This window comes from Nipponia nippon, unplaced genomic scaffold (genome assembly GCF_047370975.1).
Source record: "Nipponia nippon isolate SJK-2023a ecotype South Korea unplaced genomic scaffold, ASM4737097v1 scaffold_3, whole genome shotgun sequence".
Taxonomy (NCBI): Eukaryota; Metazoa; Chordata; class Aves; order Pelecaniformes; family Threskiornithidae; genus Nipponia; species Nipponia nippon.
Window position 1 is genome coordinate 91368910 of NW_028262347.1, and position 22086 is coordinate 91390995.

Here is a 22086-nt window from a genome sequence, read left to right on the forward strand (position 1 = left end):
GAACTATGACATACGTGAGAGCAAACTGAAATCATTAATCTACCTTCCTTTGCAATTTCTACTGTCATCTGATTAATGGGATTGCGGTCAATTGGTTTAGGGAAAAAAACAGATCAAAAGTGTAAGCTCAAGAATGACAGATCAGTCATATACTACTTATAAATGCATAATTACAGCTACTTGGGTGTATAATGCAGCTGGCACTATTACCCTGTATTACTGAATCGGAGGTCTCATTCTGTGACTCTAGTTCGTAACAGTCTTTTTGTCTTACTATAATTCATAAAAAAGTTTGGGTTTTTCAGTGTTTATTTTTGCATAATTAATTTACTATCTCTTCTGTTTGCTTTCATGTTTGAAAATCTAAAAATCCATTAGAAGATGGTTCTTTACAGTGTCTACATCTTCTTTTGCTACCATCCATTTTTTTCCCCAGGAATAAGTAAAGCATACCGTGTATTTTACTCTGGGTTTGTTATGATGTAATTAAAAGCTTCTCTATAACTCCATGTCCAGAGGGTAGATGGCATCTTCAACCTTTAGTTCAGCTGTTCTGAATTTAAGTGTTTAGTTATGCATCTGCCAGAGTTCCTAATGGTTTTCTTCAAGTAGTTTGTGTTTTTAAATTGCATCAATTTATTCTGTATTAGCTTATTTTCTACATCCAGAAATGATCATACCTGCTTGAGGCCAGAGGGGGAAGTACTTTCTGCTTGTCCATACATGCCATTCGTTTTACTAAGTGTTAAAACGTGAGGTCAGATCCGACCATGCACTCCATCCCTGCTTTGTTCTAAAAACATGGAAGAGACTTCAAAAATGAGAAACATGTGACAATTTCATGTTTCACAGAATGTGCTAGTAAATTCATTTAATTGCCTGTGTGGTCCAGGTGCTCCCCGTGTAGTCATTCGTATCCACGAGACAATGGCCTTGGAGCAGTGGACTGAGTGCAGACAAGGTGATTGACGGAACTTCTAGCCCCCTTCACCAAGAAGGATGTAACCAAGTGGTGCAGGAGCTCTCCAGATGGGAGTTCTTGAGTGTCCTTAAGGTTTCCCCAGACAGCTCCTGTTGTGGGCCGAGGTGGTGCCGAGGTGGAGACTCTGGCCCATCCAGACTCCCCAGGCTGTTCCTCCTGCAAAACTGATGAAACACTACACAGAAGGTACTTGTAAATAGCCAGTCGAAATTGTTGGTGCAGATGCAGAAACGGTGACTTAGGACAGTCCTTTGTACCTCACTACAGTCGTGAGGATGCATGTGGTAATGGATTGATTATGCACAGGCTGGAGTGGTCCACACCACTGTGGGACCACAGGCCAGCCAGCTGAATGATAAAAACTCCGCAGAGGGATGGTTTGGGAAGTCTCTCACAATCCAGCTGAAGATGCTGTTGAGAGGACACTTGCAATAGGCAGTCCAGAGAGAGATCAGCTGTCCCGTTTTAGAGGGATGATTTCCCACAAGAGCGTTACCCTGTGCCAAGTTCCCAGTAACTCAGTTTTAACACTGTTCATGAATGTCTGTGCACTGCTGTAAAATTTCAAAAGGTAAGGTCTGCCATTAACTTAATTTTTTTTAATGACACAATTAAGTGAGAAATAAATACCCTCAAAAAATCAGAGCATAGTGGTCACAAAGCACCAAATTCAAATTTGCCGTTTGACTTTTAACCTCTACTTTTTGGGATTCACTGAGTTTGAATTGCTGTAACAGGCCTTGCTACAAGGCATCTTCTGAAACAGTAAGGAAATAGTCTGGATGTATATGTGGCTGGATTCTTTTAAAGAAAAAAAGTTAGTAGAAAACAAATGCAACAAATGATGTTCAGAACAATTCATTTGCTTTCTGTCATTGGAGAACTGAAAAGATAGACTTTGAAGAACAAAGGGAACGTTTCTTTCATTTTTTTAAAGGTTACAGCATAGCAAGAGGATTTTATAAGACAATATTGACTTACTTAAGTGGCATTGCTATCTGTTTGCACTGTACTGCTTACATTCATATTTGGTTTCATTAGTAACCCTCCGATGACTTTTTTCTGCTTCCAGGCTGTTACGACTTGCCTTTTCTAGACCATGTTATAACTCCTGTTGAAAATTCAGCACAGAGTGGGAAGCAGATGGGCCACTCTGCAGTGGGAGCCCTTAGAGATAACGCCGACTTTCTGACTCGGCCATAATTCACCTCTGTGCTTTGAGAAAGTGCAGATACGGAGCTGCGGTGCTGTTACATTTGAAACGTATTCCACATAAGAGCAAACACGGAGGTGTTTGCTCTTTCGGCTCTCAACCCTAAGTACCTCTGCAGACAGGCTGTCAGTGCCTACAGAAGTATCACGGGCAGCGTGTCTGGCCTGTTTGCAGAGGACAAGATTTGGCATCTCCTTTTGCATTGTCCACTTTGTTGCGTAATCCAGGTCAGACTGCAAAGAAGCTGTGCATTTATTGAGATGTACACGTACAATTTTAATGTTATTTGTTCACAACCACATAGTTTTTACTTATGGAAAGGCTTGGGTTTTAGAAATTACTGAAACATACAGTCTGTGAGGCTATTGCATGGTTTCTTATATTAGAGATGTTAAAGTCCCTGGATAATTTGTGGTCATGACAGGGAAAATAGGAGAAGGGAGCAATGAAGCAAACAGCAGAGACTTTTTCCCTGTAATCAACAAAACAATAACTGTAGATATGTAACATAGTGATTAAAAATGACAGACACCCAAATTAAAGCCCATGACTGGTAAGATCTGCTGACCTTCTTAGCAACTAAAAAAATCAAAGTGTCCTTTGAAAAGCTGGATTTGGAAGCAGAAAGAGATGGAGAAAGATCTGAGAGATAATGAGAGGAAAAAGAGGTGAGAAACAAATAATTGATGCCTGGTTTAAATACCAGAAGTCACTCACTTGTGATGTTGTGGTATCGTCTTGCATTGTACCAATACTGTTTGTGTATGGATGTGATGAGTAGATCAGAGGGAGATTTCTGGTGGCACAGGAAAAAGTGGCTATGAAATAGCTAACTGGGAGAACCAGTTTCTACATCTGTAAATTGTTTCCTCTGTAACTAAACAAAACACAAATTATTGAGCTTCATGGATGGCATCTGCTCAGTAACGGCATCATGAAATTTATTCAGTTGTTCTATATTGTACAAACCACAGCTTTTGTTACAATTTCATCTCTATTTTTTATAAACTGCCAGCAAACACAGAAGAGCTGAAAATCTAAGAATTGTGAGCTGTTTCCATACTTAGACTCGTGCACACAGATGGACACTGTTGGACGTTCGGACTTCTCTTGTAGTCTTTGATGAAATGCATCATCAAAGTGTCCAGTTTATACCCAGTTGCGACCTGCTGCAGGAGGACAGCTTCCTGTCTTTCCACTGTTTTTATCACTACAGGCTTTTGGCATTCTTTTCTTTTATTCTTTTTTCTTTTTTCTTTTTTTTTTTTTTCCCTTTTTTGAGTCCAGTGTAAAATGCATGGATAAAATAGTTCAGTAACAACAACTAGCTTTGTGAAGCACTACGAAGTGCTTTTCATCTTCAGATCACAATTTTATATCGTTATTATTCTTTTATATATAAAAATATATATTTAATTATATGGTTGGTTGGTTGGTTGTTTTTAATATATACACCTCCTGCAGCTGGTCTCAGCTGGGTAGAAATTGGATGATTTCATTAATGCATTTCATCAGGGCTGGCAAGAGCAGTCCAGACATCTTTGAGAAGATCTGGACTTTGGGATTTATAAGTGAAGGGTGTCTGTCTGTGTGCATGTTGCAAATGGAGGTGATTTACAACCCTTAAGGAATCACCAACAGAGGTATTAGCAAAAGTGGTCTCAATACGATGTTGTAAAAGCGCGACTTAACAGATGGCAGGGTTCACTCTGTTAATTACTGCATGGAAGAAACATACAAAGGGAAACTGAGTTACACTCGAGTTAGACTGGAGATGCAGAGAGTAAGGAAGACCCTCTCATTGAGTCGTGAGGTTCAGAGTAGACCCCCTTTAGGTGTGGCTAGGTCCAGTCTTAGTCTCAGACTTGGACAACGGTTTATGTCTAAAGGAAGAAATACAAAGAGTAAAGAAGACCTTCCTGTTGAGTCACGAGGTTCAGAGAGGACCCCCTTGCTTTCTAAACTCCTTCCTCAGAGAGGAGTCTAGATGCAGCTGGATCCAGTCCTAGTCTCAGACTTGGTCAGCAGTTTATATCTAAAGGATTATATATGCAAAGCTTATATAATATTTCATTAGCATCAACTCCACATGCAAAGTTACCAAGACAAAAGGTGAAGCACGATATTGGTTGCTTACCAAAGATCCGTCATTGGCAAAAGGTCTCTCTGCCTCAAGGAGCAACCTTGAGAGCTGTCCCAGGGCAGCGGGGAGTGGATCACCACCATGCAGCCGCGCTGCCTAGCAGGGAGAGCTCCAAAAAGGCTCACGTAGGCTGTCATGTTTATAGGATAAGGTGGCTGGCTTGTAGTCAGATTCCGAGAGATAGAAAAGGTATGCAGGACACTGTTGTACCCACAACTTTCTTTGTTCCTTGATAAAGGAGTTGCTCTGTTCCTTGATAAAGGAATCGCTCTGTTCCTTTGTGGGTTTTCAGCAAACATTGAAAATAGAGGAATTCACAGCCTGTCTACAGCTCAGGCCTTTATCTCTTTCGGAGCCTGCACCAAACCACCGCCAGTCTGGTCAAGGGGACAAGCACATCTGTCACAGCGCACAAGTGTAACTATGGGAAGGTCTCACAGTTCTTAGATTTTCATCTCTGTAAGTGTGTGTAAACATACAGACTCTTCTGTGTTTGGTTGTTGCACATATAAATATTTAACGCGTATCCATACACATCAGAGTCAGACATGTACAGACATAGCCCTTTGATGCTTTGCTTTCCACATTCTGTTGTTGCTATGATTAGTTTTGTCAGACTTCTGATATAAGAACTTGCAGTCAGAGTTTCAGCTGCTCTTCTGCCTCCCAGGCTACACGTGCAGCTCCTCTCCTGACATACCTTCTTTTCTGTTCCCACTTGACTTCTGCCTCCTCTCCCTCTCCCTCTCCCTCTCCCTCTCCCTCTCCCTCTCCCTCTCCCTCTCCCTCTCCCTCTCCCTCTCCCTCTCCCTCTCCCTCTCCCTCTCCCTCTCCCTCTCCCTCTCCCTCTCCCTCTCCCTCTCCCTCTCCCTCTCCCTCTCCCTCTCCCTCTCCCTCTCCCTCTCCCTCTCCCTCTCCCTCTCCCTCTCCTCTCCCTCTCCTCTCCTCTCCCTCTCCTCTCCCCTCCTCTTCCATACTATTTTAAGTATGGAAAAAATTATGAAGCATCCTTGACAGGTAACATAATGTTCAGTAACTATTCAAGTAATATCAGCATTTTTCCCTACTAACTATTTCAGGATTTCTCAGTTTCAAAAGTGTCGTGATTAGGATGATGGAGCAGCACTCTGCTATATAGGACTACATTCTGAAGCAAGAATACGTCGGTGTTAAGCCATATGCTTTTTAAAATTGGAGACCAGAAATAGCACTTCTAGTGACAGTTATTTTGCAGTACTGTCATGTTCACCTTTGACCCTGCAGCCAAGTTTTTAGTGCCTGGATTTTTCTAACGAAGTTTACACAGCTGACAAACTAGGATATGTGAGCTTAGAAACAAGAGTTTTGTCCTTTTCATGTTTAAATTGCTGTATTCCTACTTCATTAATCAAAGCATAGAGAGGAAGAAAACACAGTGGATCATTGAGAAAATATTTTAATATTATCAAATACTGTTTTAATATTATCAAATACTTTGTCCAAACAGTAATACAAATGAAGGGCATTTTGTTTATTGTTACGCAGTCACATTGTATTTTACAGGGTCAGAAATGGCCTGCTTTGGGAAAAGTATGAAGAGGTCAGGAACAGACACCATGAAGCATGGCCCTAAGGGCTTTTGCAGACCCATAGCCAGGGACTATGCCACTTGAAAGCCGCTGGGGGCGAAGGGGGAGGCAGGGCCATGCTGTTCTGCGTTGTAGTGCCTGCAGGGGCAGTGGTGGCCCATGAATGAGAATCCCTGTTGCATAGGCATGGCACCGAAGATGAACTACAGATATACCATAGAGTCCTTGTGATGTTTTGTGAAGCTACTAGAAGACTCAGATATTCTTCAGAGAGCACACAAGTGATCATGATTTTAGTGAAATTCAGAGAATTTTGGACATCACTATCAGAATGCAGTTGGTCGACGCTAAAGGCCCTTGAAAAATCCGCTGCTGTATTGTCTACTAAGTGGTGAGAAAATTTTTGATTGCTCTGTTTTGGTCTTGGGTAGCAAAATACAAGAAGTAGGAGCAACAAAAAGAAATAAATGACTGGGTTCCTCTTAGAGCAAAGCCTTCTAAATAATAGCTTTATTAATTTTGTAAAGCTGGTGAAAGCGCAAGGGATTTGGGGAGACAAGGATGACCTAGATAAGAAAGTTACCAACATGAGATCAACAGTGAAGTATCTAGATAGTAGAGTCTGCCCCAGAGCAGAAGAAGAAGAAAGAAATCATAGGACTGATATAAACTTGTAGTGATGTTAAAAAAATTGCTGTAAATAACAGTACATTCCAGTTCCCATTCAAATACTACACTGGTGTAAAGGATTTAACTGCTCCTGTGGATTATTACACTGGCCTTCATTTTCAGTATTTCTTTAGCCACAGTTGCATTATCATTCTGTAAAGGTCTGGGAGAAGAGGAAAGTATAGTTTAATTTAACTCAAAGGAAGAGTGGACTTTTCAACTGTTTCTGTGTTTAGTATTTTTCCCACTTCTTTGGTTTCTTCAGAGCTAGTGCTGTAGAATTCATTGGGCTAATTATTGCAGGTTCATCCAGAAATTCTGTGTCACTTCCTACGGCTCCCTAGAGCAGAAGGTGGCTGCTTTGACAGAATAGATGCCTTCAAGATAAGACATGCATGATGTTAGATATCTAAGTTGTCATTGTTGATAGACCATGTAACCATATGACTATGTAAGTGCCATATAATCCTCTTGTGCCGCATAACCCAGTGACTGCAGTTGAAGAGGAGTTTCCATGTCAATATTTTTCATGGAGCCTTACTGCTTATTCCATCAAAATAAGCTGTAGCTTTAGGAAGCAAACCCAAATCCATTCCATTGGCACTCGGTCTTCTCTTTTCTAAACTAAGTCTTATGTCTTTCCAGGAATTCTCCTACAGGAACTCATTTCTGTAAAAAAGAGCAGAAATTTTCCTTCTCCTCTGTGCCTACCATTTTCCCATTGCCTTTTCTTCTGCAGCATGCTCGTATTAATTCCCGATGGATATTTATCCACTGAAACTCGAGATTGCTTCTTGCTGTCCTGTTGTGTAGGGACTGACTCTCCACATTTGATTTTCCTACCGGAGTGCACATATCCTTTTTTAATTGTATCTGCTTTTTCTTCCATGCTTTTCTCAAGATAATTCTTAATTCCAAGTGTGGCCTCCCAACCTATTTCCTTCCCCTTCCACATCAGTATCAAGTTTAAGTTCATTAAGCATTCTCTTCTTTTCCTTCCTTCAAGTCATAAAGAAAGAACTGAGCAGCGCAGAAACCAAGGCAGATCCTGGCAAAACCAGGTTCCTTCTTCTATTTTTCCCCTCATTGTGACAGCGGCCCTTTGATAACCAGTCTGTCTTGGAATATGCTCTTCCAACAGTTTTGCATCCCCCTTGCAATTACTTTGTCTCGACCACATATTCTTTAGGTAATTTATGAAAATACAACAGGAGACAGTTTCAGAAGCCTATCTGAAGATACACGGTATTTACAGCTTCTGATCTTTCCAAAAGCCATAAAAGCTTATTTTATGTTGGTCTGACAATATTTATCCTTGAAAAATCATCTTGGCTGTTACTCATCTCTTTGTTCTATTATGCATGCTTCCAACTTTTTTGTTTGATTATGAATTGATAGGATTTATTGGTTCTCAGCAGACACCATTTGGAACTGATAGACAAAATGAGGTCGATTGCCAACATACCTACCAAGAGAGTTTGAAGGGCAGCACTCAGAACTTCAGCAGGGTCTGTGGCTGACTTCTGCACACTCAAAGGTACCAATCCAATAAAAAACAGTCTTAGCCAGATCAGCCCATGTAATACTCATTTACAAAGTGTATTTGTTTCATATATATCACCCCACTCTTGCTGTAAAAAAGCACATGCTTTTGGACCTCCTCTCCCTTATTCCTCTGTGTTGTGGTTTAACCCCAGCCGGCAAGCAAGCACCACGCAGCCTCTCACTCAATCCCTCCTGGTGGGATGGGGGAGAGAATCAGAAGAGCAAAAGAGAGAAAAGTCGTGGGTTGAGACGAAGACAGTTTAATAGGTAAAGCAAAAGCTGCGCGCGCAAGCAAAGCAAAGCAAGGAATTCATTCGCTACTTCCCATCGGCAGGCAGGTGTTCAGCCATCCTCAGGGAAGCAGGGCTCCATCACGCGTAACGGTTACTTGGGAAGACAAACGCCATCACTCCGAACGTCCCCCCCCCCCCTCCTTCTTCATGGAGTAGCCCCTTGGCTGGTCTGGGTCAGCTGTCCTGGCTCTGCCCCCTCCCAGCTTCTTAGGCACCTGGCAGAGCATGGGGAGCTGAAAAGTCCTTGACTAGTGTAAACTCTACTCAGCAAGAACCAAAACATCAGTGTGCTATCAACGTTATTCTCATCCTAAATCCAAAATACAGCACTCTACCGGCTACTAAGAAGAAAATTAACTCTATCCCAGCTGAAACCAGGACACTCTGTGAGGGAGATACAGACCTGATATATTGCCAGTGCAGGAAGGCAAAAAAGAAGAGGGAAGAGAAACTTCTGTCTTAAACTCATTTTCATTTCCAGAATTATAGAATAGTTAGTAATATATGCACTGTGTTCACATTGCCTGGAACGTCACTGGGTCCATATAACCCAGGTATTTTTGTAAGTCTTAAATTCCTTTACTCACAAAAGGTATTTATAGCTACAAAATACTATTTAATACAGAGAGTTTACGGTCATTTACTTCATACCTTTTAGCATTTCTTGACACTGTTCCGTTCTCATCTGGCTACACTTTTATTTATATTACATTTATTTTGTTAATGAGTGGAACTGCTTCAGCCATTGCATCTGTAAATGTTGAGTGTGAGTTTGGCCTTTAGTGAGTTACGCTAGCAGTTTTGCTAGCATTAAGAATTTTTTTCTCCTAATTTCCAAACCTGTAAACTCAGACTGGGATAGAAAGTGAGTGAAACTAGAATCTTTCTTGCTCCTGTGGCCCCAGCTGTAATGAAATGGCAAAGGTCAGCTCTGGGATCCACCTGTACAATCTACTGTTAAGTTCTCCCAAACTGAATTTCCGGTTTGTTGAGGTATAACTGATGGAGACCTGCAGCCAGGTGTAATAAGCTATGCCAGTATTAGAAAGATTTTGCAAAGCAGCAGCAGGAAGGTAGAAGAACTTAGGAACACACTATGTATTTGAGGAAGAACTGCAGGAGGCACAAGTGGAACCATGGAATGTAGTAACAACTGAATTAACTAAATACTGTAGTGTGTATAAAATGCAATGCATTTGTTTAGGAATATCGTTCTGTCTCTGTGGATGAGATAATGGATGTACCTTGTAAAACTAAATACCCTGATAGCAATATAATCAATGCACTTTCCCCAAGAGTAGACACGTACCTTAATACGTGACCATGATAGTCACCTGCATGAGCACTCTGGCCTTCTTCACAAAGTCAAGAAATGCTGCAGTTGATTCCCATCAACCAGGAGCCCTAGCCAACAGTCAGCCTCATCCACGCCAAGCCTGAACCCTTACTGATGATGCAAGTCGGGGCTTCTCAGATGGACATTGATGGGGGTTGGCCAGGATTGCCAGGCTGGATCCACTGCTGAACTTCAATTGGAACAGCGAGAAGCAAAGAGACAGATGTATTGGGTCTGTACTGGTTTGGAGTTAGTGCCTTCTTCTGCGGTGTCCCCATAAACCTAGGATTACAGTAGGAGTTGTCAGGATTTGCCAAGCTAGTAATTAGGACTGATAGCTCAAGAATTTCACACGACAAAGACCGCTCAGGTTGTGGTTTGGAGATGACAGTAGTTGCAAAGCTTAAGTTCACGCCTTGAAATTCTTGCAGCGCTACGAAATGCTGGTGTTTGATGGTAGCTTATGGTGTTTGACGTATGTTAGGTAGTTTATTTTTTGAGACTGACTAGTCAGTAGAGCTCCCTGTTGTTTCTGATGCAGGGGAAGTACAAAACATTTGCTGAGGTGAGTACAGTGAGTAGGGGTAAGCCACTCAGCCTTGCTCAGAGACAGATGACTCTCTGTTCCTGGAAAATGTGATGGCAAAGGCCTTTTGGATTTGAGGTAAGTTTCTGTTAATGTAAGAATGAAGAGAATATTTTCGATCATGACTTCTCAGAGTGAAATTCCACTGTGAAGGAAAAAAAGAAGATAATGCCCGATACTGATTCCTGCTGATCATTGTTGTTAAGTTTAGGCAGACAGGGATGGAGTTACTCTGCAGACAAACTGTTTATCGTGGCTTGGAGCGAGAATGATTAGATTGAGAGGCTTAGGTCTCTCTTTCACAACTTTCCAAACCCCTCAATGTCATCCCAGTTAACATGGTCCAGCTTTTTTCTTCTGATTGTACCTTCCAAGAAACATTTTTGTGAAGCTTTTTTTTCTCACACAACTTTGTTGAGGAAAATAGATATACTAGATCTTCCATGCAATGAATCAAAATCAGGCATTCAGAGTCTACTGTATGGCTGTGAACCCAGAGAAATCATTGGGAAAGAATTTCAGTAAATGCAGTAACTGAGTGCGTGAGATGAAGTTTGGCTTGGAAGCAGGGGAAAAAATAATAAGGTCAGGCTGACTTTAAAAAAAGTACATGGACATCATAGCAAAGAAATTAGAATTTCTCTCACAGAAAAAGATGGAAAACTCTGCGAAGGAGAAGTTTTGTGATGCTGTTGACCAGCAGATGGTACATGGTGGGAAGGATTTTTTTATGCGTCTTTAAGCATCTGCTGTAGGTACATGAGCTAAGCTAATCTTCTTAGGCTTCTGCATGCAGATCAATATTATCTGCAGTCATTTGGTTATTCTTAACAACTGGACCAGTACCACAGTAGTCTCTCAGATTAGACAGGGATGCTTCTGCACCTGGTGGATGAGAATCATGGACTGCATTTGTAGAATGAGAGGGGTGTTGGTACAATGATGTAGAGAGAGAACTAAGAGAAATATCTGAAAAAAATTCCAGACAGAGAGATGGATAGCTCAGGGAAACAGCCTCCCAAGTGAAGTGTTTTGTCATACTTCAAAGCCAGAAAAAATGCAAGTAAATATAAAACTGGTAGGAAGCTGTGTACTGGCTGGGGAGAACAACCTAGATGATTTAAGAGACTTTTTGTGTCTCTAACGTCTGGATTCAAGGAGTTAATTTGAGCTAGTGGCATTCTGAATCTGGTGCTAAATCAGGAAAACTGGGAATTCACAAAATGCACAGCTGCACCAATAACATTAGAAGGCAACACGCATAGAAACTGCTAATCGCTCACCAAACAACATGAAACGTGTTTGTTAAATTGAAAATAACAAAATCATCGGACTGGAAGAGACCTCAGAAGGGGACTTGAATCATCCCATCATTCATAACAGCTGTCTTAGGTCTAGTCTTGTCCAGTGGTGGAGATGCCACAGCCTCCTGGCTGCTCTGTTGCAGTTCCTCATGATCTCAGCGCCTCACCTGAAACTTCTTTACTAGAATGTCAGCAATACTGCCTCCCCTATCCACTACAGCCATGAAGCCCATTTGGAGACTGTTACCATGTGTATCCTGCAGCCTCTCTTGCTTACACTTCCTCCTTTGCCCCACTCCTAACTGTGAAATTTCTGTATCAAAGAAGGGTTTAAACCCTTCAGTCTTTCCTTATTGGTCATGTTTATGACATGCTTAATCATCCTATTTGCACAGTCTCCAATCGTATCAAAACTTTCTTCGTGGAAACCCACACAAAACTGCAGCTGCAGTCTTACCAAAACTGAGAAAGCAAAAGGAAAACTTTGGTTTGGATAGCTACCTATTTGCATACCTTGGTGTAGCATCCGCTGTTTTCATAACAGCACTACCTCATGGACTCTTGTTCAGACTGACCCACTCTAATAACCCCTATAGCGTTTTTAAAACCTGCTATATAGGCTCTAGCTCTCTCTTTCTATGCAATTGATTATTTATGTCCAAATTTAGAGTTTGCAGTTGTCCCTGTTTTTTTTCTGTCTGTTTCTTCCATTTGGCTGGTGATTCAGCAGATTTGGTGTATTCTCCCAAGTATTCTTTTAAAAGTATTTAGTGGATAGAATTGCCAGACATCATAAATTGGGACTAATGGCTTATTATGCCATACCCCAAGGCAATTAAACCTGTGCTTTATTTAAAAGGGTCTGGCTTTTACGTGAAGGTAAAAAAAGGGGCACAGATAGTTCTTGGTTCTGTAGAAAAGGATCCCTCTTTGTATGTGTAACTCAAGATGCTGGGTTTTTCAACACTTTCTAATAGAATTATGTCTGAGGCATTCTTAAACACTGTTTCTAAGCATTTATTTCAAGATCTAGCTGGGGTTTATAGCTCATAAGCATCCTGCTCCACATTTCTTACAGAATGTAGTAGAGTAGAACTTGAACCATTGATGCAGCTAGGTGGCAAGTGGAGCAGAAGTCCTGTCAGTCTTCATTGCTGAGTGTTTCTCTAACGACTCTCACGGTGGCTGTATTTGTGGCGGAAAGAAATACTTTCTATTATTTGTTTGAAGTACCTTTCTTGGGCACAGTTGCTTCATCTCGTTAGCAGATCCTCTGAGGGCCTTGCACAGGTACAAGAAAATTGCTAGTTTAATTGACCAGCTTCACCTCCAAAATACTCGGCCAGCATATCTTCAGGTGGCAAAAAAGCTGCTAGCTGATACACCAATTACCAAAGCAGAAATTACTTGCACTGTTATGCCATCTCTCCTTTCGCTGCTGCTTTAGTTCTGGGTTATGTTCGCCTTTTCTCTTGTTTGACTGGTAGACTGGGCTGTAATTTTCCAGGAGGGTACTGGACTGCTTATAGTTTGTACAGCACCTAAAGGACTGCCTTGGAACAACTGACATAAATACCGCTGGAACTTGCCACAGTGCAGATAGCAATGAAAAACTGATCGGCGGACTGAAATGGTGGGAAGGTGCAGTATGTGGTCGTCAGAATTCAGTTGTGCAATGAAGGGAAAATACTAGGAAAAGCAAATGAAGGGTATGGTGAAGTACTTTTAATCCTGGACGGGTGGGATTGCATTTGCAAATTCATTCCTCACATGCGCTATAAATTTATTCTATAAATTCTGATCAATTTGCTACATAGGTTTTCCATAACAAGAAGATCACTTCCTGTAGAAAACTAACGTGTAAAATACCCAATTCTAGCTTGTTCCAAATGTGGCCTTCAAAAGTTGAGAATAAGGAACTGTAATTTGTAAAATATGCTTTTTCCCCAGGGATCAACAAATAGTTCTTTGCTAAACAATGTAATTAATCAAGAAAAGCAGAGATTAAACATTACCTGCCATGTTGTGTTGTCATCACTGTCTTTTTACTGAATGAAATGTTTGTATAACTACATATGATAGTATTTTTAGGCTAAACGAGTTTTTTACTGGAATGGTTTGCTGCCTTTATACATGAAACCATATTGACTTCAAGGAAAAAAGGCCTTCTCATTTGCACACAGAAGTATAGTCATTTTTATCATGTTTTCTACTTCCTTCATCCATGGCAGAACTTGTGAATTTGTACGAGGCCTTCAGGAATTAAATGTTTCCATAATAAAACGAAAAGTATTCTTGCCAAAGATGTTAAATGCAAAGTTGAATTTAGCAGGGTTGCTCACTTTATACACATGTGAAGTATATAATGAAGTGTTGATGTTAGTTTAGCTGAAGTATTTCAGCATTGAAGAAGCTGAAGCACAAGAGAACGTGAAGATAATGGTTCTCAGTATTTCCTACCTTAAGTAGTCACATTTTACTTCTCACATTCTAGAAACATTCTCATGTAATTAAAGAAGTTTTTTTTTTATTTGGGAGGAGCGTTTGTACAAAAAAAAAAAGAGGTTGCCTTCTTGACAACCTGCTAACAAGAACTTTACGGTTTTCCTAAACTGAAAATTGTTCTTTGAATAATTTATGAAATTATTTGGGAAGTACTTTCAGATATGGCATAACTGTATTTTGAACGGCATTTGTTAGTTTTAATTGCAGCCCTGTTCATATATTGCCATTCTCGCTTGTGTACACCAATCAAATAAGAAAAAAAAACCCTAGTTTTTCTGACCAGATATCCATGATGAGTCTCAGAATACATCACTGTGCTGAACTTTCTTTGAACATATTTGCTAGAAAATTCCTGGAAGGGAAAGGAACATAAACTTCACATAACCATGGGAAAAGCAAATGGCACAAGTACTCTCTTAAACTCTGTATCCTCAGGATTTGGCATGGGTTGTGCTTCCAGTATGAAAAAACTGTGTGACGTCTTTCTGGTACTTCTGCGTTCAGTTGATGCCAAACAATACAAATATGTGGGACATGAAAACAGAACAGTTGGGGAGGCGGGGATTTAATTAATGTTGCTTCTGTATGGATTAGTTGTTTTATTCAGTTGAGTTCTTCTCTGCCTAATTTGCATGGATATGATTTATTCTCATTTTTTGAATAATGTTATAGGGTTCTTTGTTTCATTTGAAGGGGTAGAGGACCACTGAAGAACACATCTGATGTAATTAATGCAGCAAAAATGATTTCAGAGTCAGGATCAAGGATGGATGTCCTAGCACGGCTGATTGCCGATCAGGTAGGTCATTTATGCAGCAATGCATTAAACTTTGTCAGAGATGAGACTCTGTCCGCAGAACCTCCAACACCTAAGAAGGTCACTTAGAAAAGCACTTGTGACATTTTTAGATCTACCTGTCTGATTTTCCTTTTCTTCTCAATTTCTGAACCGCTTTATACATAGATCCTGCCTTAATTGTATGTGTGGATTCTCTTCTTCATATATATCAACGTGTGTGTTGTTATATATACACTTACAAACACACATAAATGTGTATGTACTTACATCACAGATATATATGTACATATATTTATGTACATATGTGTATATTTGTGAGCTCCCTGAAGCTATCAATGTAACATTTTAGAGATACAGTATATATGAATATATATGTATGTATGTATATAAATATATATATTCATAAATATAAATATATATTCATAGCTCCTTTAAGCTATGAATGCAACATTTTAGATGTATAGTATAGACCATTCTTGACTTCCTTGGGTAAGTTACCCAGAAACACTTGAGTTGTTTCAGGTCAGTCAGCTTAGATGTGGGAACACGGGATTGTTGTGTTGGCATAGAGTTCTGCTGAGCAGGCTTACTGTTCTGGACAGGTGCTAGGTCTCAGCACCATGCTTAGTAAGGTTACTGACTTTTCTTCTGTGTCTTTGAAATTACTTGCTTTCCACCCTAATCTCTATATATATTGCAGAATCTGTGCTCTCGCTGTACCTGTTATCTTTCCTATCTCTCCCCCCCAACACCAGCTGTTTCCTTGGAGCACTGACATCCAATGATTTTCCACATAAATATCCTTCTGGATAGCCAAAGAGTTTTGGCCTCTGCATAGCTGCAGTCTCAAGGTGATTTTTTTTTAGCATTTAAAAGAAATACATATCATCATCAAATGCAAAGGGTTAGAGCTGTAAGGTCTACTTTATTTCCGCTGGATTTTTAAAGCATCAGATAGCTCAAAAAAACCACCAAAAAGTCGAAACCAGGATCTACGTAGATCAATAAGCATGCTCATTTTCCTGGCTAAGACAACTGCATAGTAGCTTAGTAAATGAATACACCAAGCAACTCATCAGATGCAGCCCTCTTTACTAAGGTTGGTTGGTTTAGGGCCAGGCGGTGCCAATAGACCAGTGTAGCGAAATGTCAGTGTGCAAGTATCAAATCTAAAGCATTTATGTTCCTAGTCTTTGTAACTGCCTTTTAGGCACAGGGTAGCATGGTATAGTCACTGTCTTCCACACCCTCACGTACTCTCTCTTCCCCTCACTTTTGATTTTCATATACAATGCTTGCTTTTCTAGTATCTATGAAGCAGCAACAATCTGTTAGTGTTTTCTATCATATGTCTCTCTGAATTCCAGATAACAAGACAAAGAATTTCTCTATCTATAAAGCTGTGACCTGATTTGTGGAAAAACTAGGTAAAATGTCTTGAGTCTCCATTTCTGATCTTGACAGATACTCTTCCAGCACATCTCTCGTTTCAAGAGCATTAGAGGATGTGTCCTTTCAAGATTTTATCAGTTACAAATTAAAATTCAAAACTGTAACTTGTCACTGATCTATTGCAGAAAATGATGTGGTATCAAAGCCAAAGATGAGTAAGGGTCATAATCTCTTGTTCTTTTTAGAATAGGGAATCCAGTTTCGCTGAAATATTTCTTTCCTAAAATTTTCCTTTTTCTATATTATTACAGTGGCTCCAGACTAGAAACATGAACAAATTAGTGTGAGGAAAAAGTAGCTATGAATCATTAATGCTCATAATTTGTGTGTACCCTCGTAGCTGCTGGGAAACGTGACATCATTCACGTTACTGTAACCTTTTTACTGGATTCACTCAAATTATTTCCATTTGTCCCAGCCCAGAGGCTGGACACAGCTGATACCCTTGAGCCACATGACCCCTGGTATTTATTCCCTGTGGCATCTTGTATGCATCTGAAATACACTAGTCAGTTACAGGTGTATTTTAGATGTAATTTCACATTATAAGCAGTAGAAGCAAATGAGCATATACAATTCTAAAAAAAAAAAACAACAACAAAAAAAGATGAACCAAAGCAGCCCTTCCAGTACCTCTGTGGTGAACACACCTACAATCATTGCTAGACACATGTCAAAGTAAAAAAAGGAATCTTGCCTTTACTCCTCCTATTACAAAGATGCTTAATATGATCCTCTCATTTCTCAGATGGCTAGAAATCTTTTAACTTCTATAACCTTTTCCCCCCATGCCAAATCATCCTTTAACTTTCAGAGCTCTTTTCTCACTGTTTTTTTTTTTTTTTTAATCTCCAAGGTATTTGTGAAGACCAATAATTCCTTTTCTCAGCTGTTAACTTTGCCAAATTTCTGTGCCTTGCTCGCTTGGGGTCCTAAAATAAAAGAAACTACATTCCTCTGGGCTACCTAGTAGCTGTTCTCTGAAGTTGGCCCAAACTGAAGGAACCCTTCAAGAATTTGGTGCCCAGACTGGAACATGAATTCTAACGAGGTTTTATGAGTGCCTTTCTCAGCAGTGTTACTACTCTGTAGTGGAACATTTCACCTGTTGCCTTTCAGTAACATCCAAATTTTTATTCCATGTAAAAATGGATTTGTATGATTTGCTTCAAAAGTGAAAATAGATAGCTCTCCATTGTACCAATTTTCAAGTAACTGTTTTAGGTCCTCGTATTCTTCCTGCATACTTTTCTTGACACTTTTTCACCACTTGCTATTGAGCCTAGGCTACCCTATAAGTATTTGTTACCACTTCTGATACTGTCATTTAATTAGGCCACATCACTTTACTGTTCACAGTTGTCCCATCAGTCAACTACTGCTCTGCTTTTGCAGTTAACAGGACCACAGTAATGTAGGATAGCCTTTTCAGTATTCAAAGCTACACGCAAGGAAGAAAAGCAAAAACCTCGCTGTATTTCCTCCGTCTAGCTTCAGACCTGAGCAAGAACCCAAAATAAGCAATCACTGCATAAAGAAGAATCATTGTCGTATCTCTTTGACCTTTTCCTGTTCATAAAACGTTTTCAAATGAATTATTTTGGTTCACACTCCATGTCATTTTGGAGATTCAAAACTGAGAACTGTGGAATTACATCATGCATACGGTTTTTCTGTTGGGAGGAAAAAAAAAAAACCAAAAGAAAACCCCACCCTGGAACTGCATTTGCAGTATTTTGTAACACATCAGTAACTCGCTAATACATTGTTCTTCATTTCAGATTTTTATAAATCCCTCTTCCTGTGTTTGAAGGAAAGGGACGCAGTGTAGTAAAATTACCAGAATTCAGTTATATTTCAGTCCTTACTCACAGCACTTTGAGATGACTCAGAGTTAACAACTGTGAAAATAATCACCGTACAGCATCAACATAAACCTAGGCAAATTAATCACAAGTACACTGATAATAAATTTAGTTTAAAATAAGATTGTTCCAAATTCATTGTTAAATTTGTGACCTGAAAGCCCTGAGATAATTAAGGCAGTTAGTACATCCTGGTTTTAATGGAGTGTGCTGTAGATTAAGATCTTTATTAAAAGCCTCCTGAGCATTCCAGTTGTTTTGCACCAGGAGGTGCTTGTCCGTTATCCCAGTAAGAAAGGCACTCAGACTCCGAGGTGTCATTTAAATTGCTGTTTGTCAGAGCCAACACTGTAAGGAAAGAATAGCGTAGATAATCTTACATCCCTTTCAATGGTGGGAGCCCCAGGTGGTGGAGCATCGAACAGGCCTCCAGTCCATGCACAGCACCCTGGGCAGACCCTGTCCATAGAAGAGACTCCCCCATTTTGGCCATGCGAGCTATTACGGGATTTTTCTTATAAGGAAACAACTCTATTAATCATTTCCACTGTCAGACGGGGTGTTCACATGAGAACTTCTTTCTGCAGTGTGACCTTATCACCAGTACCAAGTGGGAACTGCCCGCAAACTCCTCTGCTGCCATCCGTTAGCTAGGTGTATGCTGCGGCCAAGGGATTTGTGCACCACAGCACGGCCTGAAGGCCAAGCAGGCCTGGCCCTACTCAGCTTAACTGCTGTGTGGGTCAGTAACTCCTCGATGTACAGCGGTCTCTCGGTCAGGATCAATACAGCAACGCAATAAAGTGTTATGTACTTTCAAATTCTGGAAGTATAGGGATCAATACAAAACATCTCTTTCTATAGAACCAGGTAGTCTCCCAACTTAGAAGCTGATTTCATGTACTTTAAAAAAGTTTTCCTGAAAGTAAAACTAAAAAGGCATCAATTAAAATGATTAGCCGATAAATACGATCCAAGCAGATGTGCCGAAAAGATCTTCTGATTACAGGATCATCTTACCTAAAAGCTTACAATTAATAAATAGTTGCAATACATTGTACATTTATATTTATAGTAGTGGGTCTGTGTGCGATTATACCCAGTATTAATCACTGCGAAGATGGATTCAGATTCTAGAGAAATGCTACTGACTTCATTAGCAAAGGAATGACATCAAAGTAAAGCAAGAACAGTATTGTTTACAGTCAGAATTTCCTGCAGAATTGTTTGTCCTAATCTTTTGTGCCACTGCTGTGCCAGTGGCTTTTTCACTGGGATTGTGAATGTTGGTTTCACTGTGGTTTTAATCACCGCATAATTTATCAAATCACTTTGAGGTTTCTGTGGATATTATTTCTGTTAGGTAAAACACCACTGCATCTTTTGGATGCAAGTCAGTTCTGATCCCATTCTTAGGGAATTCTCTTGTTAACACCCCACTACCTTCAATGTGTATGGGAAAGGACCTCTCATAATTTGCCAGGATCTCTAGCTAAGCATGTGAGGCATTAAACTGGTAACCATCAATTGCATGTGGGATGATTAAACTCAGAATTTATTCATTGTCCTTCTGTTGCAGTGTAGTGTTTGGTTTCGCTAGTAAGCAAGTGTTACTTTTACCACATGCTTCTGAGCAATATGTAGAGGATTCCTTATGGAATATCCTCTCTACAGAGTACATTTCTAACATCTGTTTATGGTTGATTTGGATATGCTATAAGGCCTGAGGCATTAATTTTCTTGTAGTGCTTTATCCTGCTTGAAGTAGTGTAGAATGTTATCTTTACCCCTGCAAATGCCTCCTCTTTGTATTGTGTTGGTCCCTGCCTTGAACATATCATCTTGGAAAGTTTTATGGGTAAAGTACATAAAAATGAACACACTTGGTCAGACCGTAGGTTCATTTAGGCCAATATCCTGTTGCTGACAATAGTTAATAGTGAACATACACAGAACTCGGTGAGATAATGGTATGTGTTTCATGATACTTCTACAATATGGTCTCCCAACCTCCAGCAGCCATTCAAAAATTTACTTAACCAAACATACTTTTGATACACTTGATACATGAAATAGTCCTTGATTTTTTTTTTCATTGATTTGTCCAGTAATTTTTTAACCCATGTAAGCTTTTAGTATAACCATTCTGCAGCAAAGATTTCTGCAACTTAACAACGCAGCGTTAAGAACCATCTCCTTTTGTTTTAAACTCATGCTAGTTACTTTTAATGACCTCTTGGTTTTGTATTGGAGGAAAGAATACCTGACTCCGTGAAAATCTTTGTTGTCCTTTTCCTGTTTTCTTATGTGCCTTGTAATAGGCAAGAGAGGCAAAAGATGCACCATACCGACGCGGGGTAGTAAAGCTGTGGGTTGCATAATTACATTTCAAAAGTCTTTTCCTAATAATGCCTAGGATTGAATGCTACTGAGCACTGAACCAGTGTTTTCATAGAAATATTTTAACCTCAAGGTCTTGTTCTTGAGTGGCAATTTCCCGGTCTTTGATGCATATCATCTTTAGCATTCCTAAAATGTTACACATTTCTTCTCTAATGGTATATAAGGAAGACAGTAAATGTGACTGGCCTGCCAATATTATTATATAAAAGAGTACTACATAATAAGGTTAAAATATTCTTGTCTCTGAACTTCTATAATTGACATTGTCACTATCTGAAGTGGATGAGACACTATATCAGCACCCTATCTGCCCATGTCTTTGAGTTTTTCCAGTGGAAAAAAAAAAAAAAATCCCAGTGTATTTAAGAAGAGAAAAAGAAAAAATTGAGGATCAAGCATCTTGTGCCAGGAAATACACCCTGTCTTGATGTAATTAGTTCTGATGCTTAAAGGGCTTACAGTTGCATTTTACTGGAAGGACAGATTAATTAAAATTAAATAAACAATGAGTATACCAGTTTTCTAAACAGTCGCTGAGATACCAGTATTTAAATACTGATTTGTGCATTTCTTAAAGCGGTGCTGAATGAGGAAGAAACAAAGACATATTTTAGTATAGTTTCCCGTAATACACAAATGCTTTGACAATGTCACACATAAGAAAGAGAGGATGTCAAGACACTCTTCTATTTTTCTTCTAAATCATGCCAAAATACAGAAAACATTTTAGTAATGGATCTAGCAGAACACTTCATGTTAATTAATTTAAAATTGTTCACTTTAATTTCTTCGTTACTCCTTGTTATCTTTTCCTAAGCCTAAAACACATACATGTTTGCTTAACCAAACATTTCTATTCTGCTGCATAGTAATGAAGAGTAGAATCATTACACCCCCATTTTAAAAAAGTATCAAGTTTCTTCAGCAAAGCCAGTAGTTTGGGTAAAGTATTTAATGAATTAAGTAGAACTGGTGCTTTTTCTGATTTCTAGCAGGTTTTGGATGTAAATCACTACTGCACTGACCATAGTTCCATAAGACCAAAGGTTTAATAACTGTACAAAACCATAGATGGCTGTTGCCACTGCAGCTGGTGGGAAGGTATCTTTTCTTTTTCAATATACAAAGCTGAATACAATTTCCTATCAAAGGAGAGCGACCGTAATTATAATGTAAGTACAGCATTCAGGCTAGAAACACGGCTCTGAAAAACTGTAGGGATCTATTTCTTATTTATCATAATCGCTTTTTAGAGCTGTGATAGCACGATGGGGACTCACCATTCACCTTAAGATCCCTTTATTCTGCCAGAGCAATGAAAAGCAGCTTTAGAACAAATGTATACCAGGCCTTAGGTGTCTAGCCTGGTACTCACCTCACAGAGCAATATTTCCCCTCCAGGTATTTTGGGAGTTCACAGAAG

At 39.7% G+C, this 22086-nt stretch overlaps 1 protein-coding gene across 3 annotated transcripts in view; it reads left to right on the top strand.

Moving 5' to 3' along the window:
• CTNNA3 (catenin alpha 3) overlaps positions 1–22086 on the top strand; it is a 544198-nt gene that overhangs the window by 504158 nt on the left and 17954 nt on the right. For 2 of the 3 annotated variants that reach the window (XM_009465979.2, XM_087766291.1), the window contains one exon: positions 14838–14943. In XM_009465979.2, coding sequence (XP_009464254.2) covers positions 14838–14943 — 106 coding nt within the window. The remainder of the gene's footprint in view (positions 1–14837; positions 14944–22086) is intronic. The other variant, XM_087766290.1, reaches the window with a different exon arrangement.